The 11106-nt window shown below is 37.5% G+C and overlaps 1 protein-coding gene across 3 annotated transcripts in view; it reads left to right on the top strand.

Annotated features, from left to right (window-relative positions):
- Positions 1-11106, top strand: part of LOC122639397 (50S ribosomal protein HLP, mitochondrial-like) — a 38797-nt gene that overhangs the window by 3309 nt on the left and 24382 nt on the right. For all 3 annotated transcript variants that reach the window (XM_043832246.1, XM_043832247.1, XM_043832248.1), the window contains exon 2: positions 1519-1619. In XM_043832246.1, coding sequence (XP_043688181.1) covers positions 1519-1619 — 101 coding nt within the window. The remainder of the gene's footprint in view (positions 1-1518; positions 1620-11106) is intronic.

Here is an 11106-nt window from a genome sequence, read left to right as displayed (position 1 = left end):
AAGAGCTTTGAAGGATCAATGAATTGAATGATCGGTTTGAGATTGCAACGGTCTATGTTATTCAATGGTAAGGGTAAGGTCAAGAATATGGGTAAAGTAAGTCAATTGAGAAAAAAAAAAAAAAAAAAAAAGAAGAAAAGAAAAGAAGAGAAGAAGCAGAACGGTGCTTGCCAAAACAGATTTTCTATGACACATACCTAGATGGGGTTGAAAGCATCACACTTTTTAGTAGTGAGTGGTTCTCCATGCAACAGGAGAAGTTTTTTTTTATTAATTCATTAATCCTTGTCATAGATTGAAATATTGATAAATATATATGCTGTAACTTGGTGAGTTTGAAATCACTTATTCCTATTTGCTCTCTCTTGGGGGAGAATAGGAAGAAAAAGATATAATTACAGTGAGGTGACAGTTGTATAATCTTTTTCGACAGGCAAGAAAATTTGGAAAAGGAAAGTTTCTAATCTGTCAAGGGTGCAAAATTGAACTTGTGTTGGTTGATTGACTAGAAACTTGTCTACTCGGCAGAGACTCATTTCTTTCACGATGCTTTAACTAAATTCCCATGTGCACCACATGTAACTACAAGTATGGTTCAAAATTTCTCTGGATAAAATCAAGGGGAATTCGTATACTCTTTAATTTTGCTCAAAGATGGTTAATTTATTTTTGAAATTTTAAAGATATTGAATTCAACAATTCTGCTTTTACTTCTTACGCATCTTGACGTTTAATTGATTTTTTTTTTTCCTTTTAAATTTTGGTGAAATCCAAGCATTTATGGAAACCTGGGAAGCATATGTTCCTTGCTGGTGGTCTCCTCATATAGTGCACCTTGAGTTTTAATTGTTAAATGAAGGTACAAGTCTGACTCACAAGAAGGACGAAGAAGGTGGCATATTATATAACATATTGAGTTGGGGCTTTTATTGTAGATATCTCATGTAGCAAACATAGTTGTCATGGCGTGTTGGCAATCCTAGGCTTAGCGGAGGGAAAAAAATAATCAAGGCAACACCAACAAGGCATCACCTAGGTGACCAAGGTGCCCTTCCAGCAATTGGCATCTGGACGCCTAGACGATGCTTTGACAACTATGGTAGCAAATACTATGCTAACCACCTTAGAGAGGGATTGCAACTTTGAGCCAATGTAGGACCTATGCAAATCCCCTACTCACCTCTTATTTGTATTAATAGATGCTTCTAGTTATATGTGTATTCTTTTTTCTTTTCTCCCTTGTTAAGTCCTGAATATTTTACCCTGCTTAATATTTGCTAAATTTAACAGAAGATTTTCATTCTTTTCAATTATTTGTCCGATACTTCTATTTTCTACAGATTTGAACATTGCGTTGAAAATTTTCAGTGAAATACTGGAATGTTTCATAGGCCTCTTGGTTAAAAATACATTGAAATTGATTATGAGAATAGAAATTCAGTATTTTACAACTTAAAGGAAGCTTTTTCCCATGTAAATTGATTGACATCTCACTGACTTTAAACAAGTGAAACGCAGTGGGTCGTTTGATGTTCGGTGGCCTTGGCAACAATTCTCATAGCTTATTGGGAACTTCGTATGAGATGGTGAGGATGACATGTAGCGATTTCTTATCCCAGGTAAGTCTGTTTCTTTTTTGTCCCTGCTTCCTCCTTGGCACCTGCAAGTTGCATCTGCAGGTATTCAAGCATTTTATTTAATTAAGATAATCATTGAATTTTTTTCCCTTTTAATTTCTCCTCTATGCATAGAGCATTAGAATTTGCTTTTCATGCTTCAGCCAAGGGTCTAAATTGTCGAAAACAGGGCTTTCTAGTTACTTTTTGATGTGAGTTAGATATTTGGCGAGGAAATCAAGATGTGCTATTGATTTCTTTATTTATTGAAAAAGCCACAAAATTATAGGAAGTACTACACCTCTGAGATCAAAGTACATGGGAAAAAAAATTAGTTTACCTTGCATTTGGCAGTACATGTGACATTCATCCCTGTTGATTGAGGGCCATCTTTGATGTTACGGTAAAAGAGTTCTTGCATTTGAAGAAGGCGAAAGGTTTCATGGTCTGCACACTTATTTGTTCTACATGGAAAGATGAAGTGGCCATTCGTAACGTTGGATAAATAAAGAATGGTCTGGATAGGTTCTGTGGTCAAATTTCATTCTCAAATTCAATCACTTATTCTCCCATGTATGTACATCTATCCCTTGGTGCTCCATGCATCCGTTTGGTTGTACCGAATTTTTCAATGCTTTGTTTTGCCACACAGCAAACTCTGTTTGGACAGAAACTGAACATGTGAGTGGGGGACCTTGGGGTCTATCTGAGTTTTTCCACTTGGCAGATATTGTGGGCAGATTTCCCAATAATTACAGTGATCATCGAATAGGTTTTTCAATGGAGTGTTATTGCCATCTTTTCTGTTTCTGCAGATGATTAGAAGTGACCTAATTGTTAAGATCATATGCTTGGATCAACATTTGGCGTAAGTAGTGATTAAAAATGTTTCTTAGGCAATTAGTGGTTTGCTTTGAAATGGACTATGGATATCAGGATTTTGTGCTTGAAGAAGGATCTTTTCATGATTTGATGCCTCATCAACATGTATACAAAGTGTGGCCTAGCCCATGAGAGTCTCATCATGATCTACTTGACTAGAATTTAACAACTACGTTAAGGTAAAGTCAGTCATGAATACTATGAGGTGAAGTAGTCATTGTTGAATGGAATCATTGCTAGCACATCAGCGAACTGTTGCTTTTGTAATTTGTTCTTAACTTTGCTGGAATCTTGGAAGATGGAAACGTAATTAATTTTGGTCACCCCATTCTCCTAAAAGTTGAATGAGCCACTTATCTTAAACCATGAATCTTTAAATAACCAGCAAGGTTTATTGCTGGGTGGGGCCCACTTAGGGCCATCTGTTGGTCCAGCTAATTTTCCCATGTTGAAGAGCTGGCTTAGGTATAGGAGATGATGAGTTAGTGACTATTCCTTTTTTGGGTTTGATGCTCTCATTTGTAGTTGAGTTATTTTGGTTCAATTGATTTAGTTGCTTGGGTTAAAGTAGTGTAGTAGTTGGTCTAATATTTAATAAGATAGAATGGTTAAATAGGATTCTTTAAACAAGTCCAAGTAAGATAAGTAAAAGAGTCTATTATAGTACTGTCGACACATTATGCTTTATGAGAAACAAGAACTTCCTGTTGATACAACTTAAGCAGTGTTTTTCTTCTTAATGTAGGAGTCAGTTCAACTAAGAACCACTCTACAGTAGGATCGATGATAGGTTGCAGCAGAACAACAAAACCAAATTGATTGGAAAATAAAGAAGAGAGAAGATGGATAGATAGAAGAAGGGGGGATAGGGATAGGAGGGGTTGGCTACCTCAGCCTTGGGCCTCTCACCCACAGCTATCTCAGCTGTTGAAACAATGATCTTGGCTATCTCATCTTTGGCTGATCATTAAGCCTCTTGCTTTTATTTATAACTAAAGCATGATTACAAATAGTAACTCCCCTTTGGCTATTGGGAAGGATTACAAAATAGAAATCAAACAAAAATTGAAACTAAAACTAACTAAAAGGAAACGAAGGACTGAAATAGAAACTGAAGAAAATAGAGACTTCTAAATCTGAGATTAGAAACTGGTATTAACTAACTTGCTAAAACTGAATTTAGAAACTATCTAATCTCCTATTACAACCAAACTGGAAACTAAAAACAGAAACAAGGTAAACTAACGCAGGTTAACAAAAATAGGAACAAAGCTGTCCATATCTGTTACTCCATGCAATCTGTCCATATGTACCCCCAAATCACTGTTCACATGAACAGTAATTTTTTAAAAAAATTTCTGTCTTGGTCCCTTCTCTTCCTTCATGCTTTTATCTGGAGTGGGGCTGCCTTATGTGATGCTCCATCGACCAATAAAAACCTGCCACATCATCAGACAAGGCTGCCTCTCACAGTAGTTGAATCCCGCAACTACACTGGACTGGTATTGGGGCTTGTTCCTGCGGCTACACATGAACCTGTGATCTACATCACTTCTCTTCTTCCTTGTGGATGTTAGTAATAACCAGAATCACAGGTAATAGAGTATGATTTTCCTGTAATATCTTCTTCTTCTTCTTCGCCTTCTCCTCCTAATTTTCCATGCTTTCCCTCAATGTGTTTATATCCCCATCATACTCAACCATTGCTTCTGGTACAACTGTACAAGTCATCAATATCCTCCACCACATTCCTAAATCCTAACCACTAGCCTGAATTTTTTATAAGCAGAACTTGGAGATCTCAATGTTGTCAGTTCATAACCTCCACTAAGCTCCAGAACTATTCTAGGGACACCACCTTTTCTTTTCCTCCATTGGAACCATTCTTAACAGTATAGTTGTCAAGGCATCGCGTAGGCGTTCAGGTATTTTTCTGGAGGCTACGCGACCACCCGAGTTACCTGATTCTTTAAAGGTTCGTCTTGGTCTTCTGCCCACTGTGACTCCATCCTCAGGTAACTCTGATGACTCAAGCAACTCTCCACGACTCCGGGTGACAGGTATGCTTCTTCTTTTCTCTGTATGCTCCGATTTCTGTCTATTTTTTTCCCCCTTCTTCTCTGTATCCTCCGATACTACTGTTTTTTTTTTTGGCCTTCTTCCAACTCCAGGTTCTTTTTTCTTCTCTTTCCGATTTCTTTGGTGGGACTTTAGCTGCATGCGGGATCTGTTTTGGTGTTCTGATACTCATCCTGTCTTTAGCTGCATGTGTGGTCTATTTTGTCATGCAAACAAGTATTTCCTGTTTAGGCTATCTTTGGTATCATATAGTCTAAAAATAAAAATCGTTTGGTAACTATAGACATAATAGATAATAGAATGAGAAATAGGTTTGGTATGCCTATATGCAGAATAATTTTTATAACTTTGAAACTTTTATTAAAGACATTGCTTTTTTAGAAGAGGTCCATATATAGCATTTTTTGAATAAATGGGCCCAAGCCACGGATTGGGAGTTGGGACCCTACTCCAAAGTACACAAAGCAGGTCCTGCCAATTGTTAAAGTGATAAAAAATTTATAGAAAGAATAAAGAATATATTAAAATGCCAGTCCATCCATAATAGTCTTTAAAGTCATACCAAACAGTGCATGAAAAATAAAAAACACAAGTCTATCAATAATAACATTTAATAAAACCATACCCAATAGTTATATGAAAAATAAAAAACACAATAGACTCATCTGTTCATCGTCAATCCTGATAAGCTTCCTTAATCTTAACTACAATTTGTTTTCGACAAGCTTCCCATTGTTGTTGCTATGTACCACCTACCACATTTGCATTGTTCGCGACCTCTTCATCGTCACACTCACTATCATTATCTTGATATTCATCATCAAACTGTCCCCTCTCTGCTTTTTCAAAAAGTCAATCTGATGCCACTTGCTTTTTAATAAAGTTGTGTATAGCTATTCAAGAAATCACAATCTAACTTGTGTCTTGAAACTATATGGGGCATCATCTTTAAAATAGGGAAATGCTTCTTCGAGACGCCAAATGATCTCTCAATAATGATTCTTAATGATAAATGTGTAAAATTAAGTAGCTCCTCTACTCCTTGTGGTCATCTACGCCTAAAATCTTGTTGATGATATCAAACATTCTTGAAAGGAACCATGTAGCTTGGTGTACGAGTGTATCCAGAATCAACATGATAGTATTTTCCTACAAAATGAAGATTGACAATTAGTATTTCAACGGGGTCACCCAGATCTAAAATTTTTTAATAACGATAACAAACATTAAATGTGAAACGTTACTTGGTGGCGGATGGGGGAACTTCAGATGAGGAGTGTTGATAGCTTCCCATAATATTTGATTGTCATGTGTTGTTCCTTCCCAACCAGCCCAAAGGAAGGTGAAGCACATATCAAATGAACATGCAACACTTACATTTTAGGTAACTTCATTATTTTCTACCAGATCTATATGGTATTTGTTTTGCAACTGGAATTGATGCACTTATGTGTGTTCCATCTATTGTTCCAATGCAATTGGCAAAGAATGGATAATACTTTCGATTGGATTTGATTTGAGGTGGTGTTTCCTCAAATGAGGGTGGTTGTACAATCTCTCTACAAAATGGTCGTGTGCTGCCAATGCATTATGGAAGTGACGGCTTACTGTTTGACCTGAATGCTGAAACAACTTCTGGATGACATCATTTCTAACATTGTGAGCCATCACTAATATTACCATTGACAATTATTCCTCCATCGTAGTGTTCTTTGTGTTTTCCATTAAACCTCTCTTTTAATGCACATACCAACCTAGTGAAATGCTCCCTAAAACATACTGAATAGTCTTCAAACCCTACTTGGATGTTTATCGGGGCTTAGCCTTTCAAATATCCAGGCATGATCTGCTAGATGGTGTGTGTACATCGGTTGTTTTGTAATTCAGGAGGTGGTCTCATATAATTGTCGTTATCAATGCTGTCATCAATTCTCTTCTTATGCTCCGAATGATGTACAAAACCAATAGTAAGTGACAACAATGAGTCCTCATGTAGAAAAATTTCGTCATCACTATCCATAGGAACTGATCATACATCTAGTCATCTAGTATTAAACACATATAACTTCGACTTTCAAAATTCAAAATGAAAGAAAACATCCACACACATAGTCTAACAAAAACAACTACAAAATATTGTTTTTACTACACACACATATAGGTCCAACTTTAAAAATATGAAATGAAAAACATCCACACACATTATAAGTCTTACAAGAAAAAAACTAGAAAATATTTGGAACCACACTAACACATAAGTTGAAGACTTGAAATATCTATCATACACATCAAATAAAGGATCCAAACTCCTCTCTCACTTCCCTCTCAATTGCTCTAAGAAGCCAGGGTACACGAGCTGATTCATGCATCAAAATGAATGTCTGTCTGTTATTTTGGTCCTCGAGCACCTCTAAAGCCATCAGATGGTGGTTACTACCAAGTTCAATCCCATCCAAAGAGTTAAGATAAGCCGTGTCAAATGTGTGTGTCTATCCTTTCTCCATTTATATATGCTTTTTTCAGCTCTAACATAGTCACCATATCTGCTCTTCTTTGCTCTTCCAGAGCAATCATTCTATTAATAGCTTCTCCTATATTGGGATTGTCACTACTCTTTGCCCTCTTAGATGACCCTATAGAACTCCTTCTCTTCTACTTTTTTTTTTTTTTAACTTCATATCTGACACTTCAATCAGCGAGCCATCATCATTTGAGTCTTCAGAATCCAAGTTTTCCAAGTTTACCACACTGTTGGAAGGAGATACCCCCTTTGGTGTTGTTGTTGGTGGGTCATCTTCATTGGTGCAAATTGTAACTTCCCTATCAGCAACCACAGCGTGAAATAATTCCCGTAGTTCTTCTTCATTTTGCAAGGGGGGCATTCTTGAAGTGCTTTCCATGGGGGTGTCTCTGCAATTTAATTTTGACAAAATAATTATCCAAAATTATTTAGGATTATTTACTACAAATTAAAGTTGGATTTGCTATGTGAGGGGTTTACCTTTTCATAAGCATTCCAATGCTCTCCACTAGATGGATCAACAATTACTAGAGCTGTGTTCCTCCCCCCCCCCCCCCAAAAAAAAAAAAAAAAAAAAAAAAAAAAAAACCAAAACTACTAGTCTTTTCTTTTTTTTTAAAACATCCATGCAACCCACATAGCTTTCCATTTATTCTTGAGTTGCGACATGGTTACTTGTTTGTCGCATTTTTCGTTATATTTTTCAACTTGTACCCTTTTGCATGAATAATCAAGATCTGTATTGATTAGTAATTTTATCCTCTTGTCAGTCTAACAATATGACTCTCTTAGACCCTTTGCGTCACCCTTTATACCTACTCAAATCCCCTTTCCATGATCCATCTGAAAGAAATCTGGTTCTAATAAATAGAGTATGTAATATGATAGCACAAGAATTATAAAAGGTTGGACCTATACAAAGTGTCTCTGAGGATAATATGAAAGTTTTACTTATTGATCTAGATTAAGGTTGAGAGGAATTAAAAACTTGGGATAAGTTTGGAAGAGTTCCTTGCAAACTAAACATTAGGTTGCACTGACAGCCCATGGTTGAACTGCCAGATCAAAATTACAGCCCATGCCTGAACTAGAAGAGGTTTCCATTTTGGAAACTCCTATTGGTGAATTTGGTTCCCCCAGCTGCTCAGTTGCATCCAAGTCACAAGTTAGAGAGGTACAGCTTTCCAAATAGGCAATTAGAGATTTCAAGTTCAGACCAAAACCCAATGGAAGGGTGATGCAGATTTATCACCAAACTGGGCTTCTTTTATTAGGAATAAGTCTAGGGTTGGGTTACATACATGTTGGGCCTTTGATCCCATGGGTTTCTAATGTAATAGGCCACATGTATAGGCCTAAAATATGGGTAAATATGTTGCATACGGGATTAGCTCCCATACTTAATTTTATTTTCATACTTAGCTTTTTATTTGGTGTTTTAAATTGAACCGGTTCAACCAATGGTTCAATTTTAGTGATCTTATTAGTTTTTGTTTTAGTTGTTTAGTTGGGCTGGATTAGGACTCTATTTTGGGTCTATTTCAATTTCTTAGTTAGTTTAAGTTGCTTAATAGGTTAAGGATTGGGTTAGGCCATTCCTTTTTAGTGTCTAAGTCTATTTTTGAGTCTTCTATATAAATTTGTAAGGGAGGCTAGCATTGTACACGAATTTGATTGATAAAAAACTCAACTTTATGCTTGCTGCCTTTGTTGCTGCCTGTGCTCCATTGTGAGTGTGCCTTGTGAGTAATATCAAGGTGAAGGGATTGGTGGACTCCGATCGACTCCTTGCATCTTGTAGATCGGGAGGTCCTTCTTCTTATTCAATCGAGCTTCTTCAAGCTGCTGCTGCTGCTGCCATTGAAGATCTCTTCAAATCTAGTAAGTTTGAATTTGAACTTCGTTTAAACCTTCTTCTTCTCACTCCTACCCTAACTAGGATTCCTCCGTAACTTCAAATCTGTCCTAAGTTTCAAACCAAACTTTCAGCATACATCCCTTACATCATTATTGACACTCGATCCAAGTTTCATCAAACTCCCACTACCCTAAACCCTAGAATCCCCTACTCCTACCTCCATTAGGAATTGTCTCCAATAACCATATCTTGCTGTCCAACTCATCTAACCTACCTCCATTCACTCAAACATCATAAAACCTCTACCATTAGACTTCCCTACACTTGCCTATCATTACCATATAAGACAACCCTAACCTAAACCTAACTTAACCCTAATTTTGACCTAAAATTCAATTCTGCCCAAAATTGCAAAATTTCAAAACTTATCCAAACCCTAACTTTTTTATACCATAATAGCCCTCTAGACCTGCCCATTGATATCCTATAAACCCCTTTCCCAATATCCAACCCAGACCCTAGGAATTGACCTAAATCCTAGTGTTGTCCATTCGAATCAGCAACTCCTTTTGTTATTTGATCCTGTTGTTTGGTTCCTAGTAGGTCTCCTACCTATGTAGGACTACATTAAATTGGTATCAGAGCCATGGAAGGACATGGCAACCCTACTGTGTACCCTACACAACCACCCCCACCTGATCCCATGGCTACAATCATGGACATGCTCCATAAGGTCAGTGATCGGTTACAGATTGTAGCACAAAGGCAAGTTGTGCCTCTTGTAAGCAACCCTCTATATGTAGAAGACAGATTCCAAGTTCATTCTGAAGTACATGGAACTTTGGGAAGGGATGAATATCATAGAGATCATCCCAGACGTCACAGGGACCACAGAGATCATAGTGAAGATAGGAACAGAGACTACAGGAGACACCATAGACCTCCAGAGGCGTATGAGTTGAGAGACTATGATGGCAGACCAGATCCACAGGTATTTTGTGATTGGTTAGCTGCTTTAGATGATTATTTTAATAGGTATAATTTGCTTGAGCATAGGAAAATAAGACTAGCACATACCAAGCTAGTGGGACCAGCACATAATTGGTGGACAACCCAGATGGATTATCCTGACTACTGTGGTAGAGAACCTGTTACATGGGCAGAGATGAAAGAAGATCTGAGTAAGAAATATTTCCCACGGACGTTCAGAGCTCTACAACAAGGTAACTTAAATTCCCTTCGACAACATCACCCCCAAAAGGCCTTCAAATTTAAAGACCACTTGAAGCCTCCATCAATGAGATTCCGTTTGCAAGTTGAAGAGTGTTGGAAATCTGACATCACTAGTGTTAAATCAGCGGCTGAATACAAATGTACATTGCCAACGGAAATTGAGAGAGCATAAGTTGAAGACAAAGCTGAAGTGCTCACAGTGAATTGTGATGACAAGAAAGAGACAGTGCCTGGAGCTTCAAAGATGGAAAGTCAACATGTGGAAGATTCTACTGAAGAGGTCCACGTTGAAGAAGTCAAAGTAGACAAAGTTGAAACAGCAGAAGATGAAGAGGTGATTGAGAATATTCCACAGGAGATCAATGATATTCAAGATGCTGTTCTTGAAGAGGTGGAGCTTGTATCGCAAGTATTAGATGAGAAGGTTGCTAACACTGAAGACTCTATAGATAGGACATTCACAGTTGGTGCTGATTCAGAGGTAGAGCACATAGAGTTTGTTATGCCACCATGGTTCTTCGAAGAGAAAGCTCCACGCCTTGAAGACTATATTCCTGATGTTTCTGCTTCACCGGAATTCTGTTTGGGGATGGTCAAAGCTGTTGATCACATGTTGATTCCCCCTCATCACCACAAAATTAGAGGACGAATTTTTTAAGCTGGGGAGAGTTGATGCAGATTTATCACCAAACTGGGCTTCTTTTATTAGGAATAAGTCTAGGGTTGGGTTACATACATGTTGGGCCTTTGATCCTATGGGTTTCTAATGTAATAGGCCACATTTATGGGCCTAAAATATGGGTAAATAGGTTGCATACGGGATTAGCTCCCATACTTAGTTTTATTTCCATACTTAGCTTTTTGTTTGGTGTTTTAAATTGAACCGGTTCAGCCAATGGTTCAATTTAAGTGTCTTA

Source organism: Telopea speciosissima, chromosome 9 (genome assembly GCF_018873765.1).
Source record: "Telopea speciosissima isolate NSW1024214 ecotype Mountain lineage chromosome 9, Tspe_v1, whole genome shotgun sequence".
NCBI classification, from domain to species: domain Eukaryota; kingdom Viridiplantae; phylum Streptophyta; class Magnoliopsida; order Proteales; family Proteaceae; genus Telopea; species Telopea speciosissima.
Note: the sequence above shows the minus strand (reverse complement) of the source record. Positions and strands in the feature narration are given on the sequence as shown.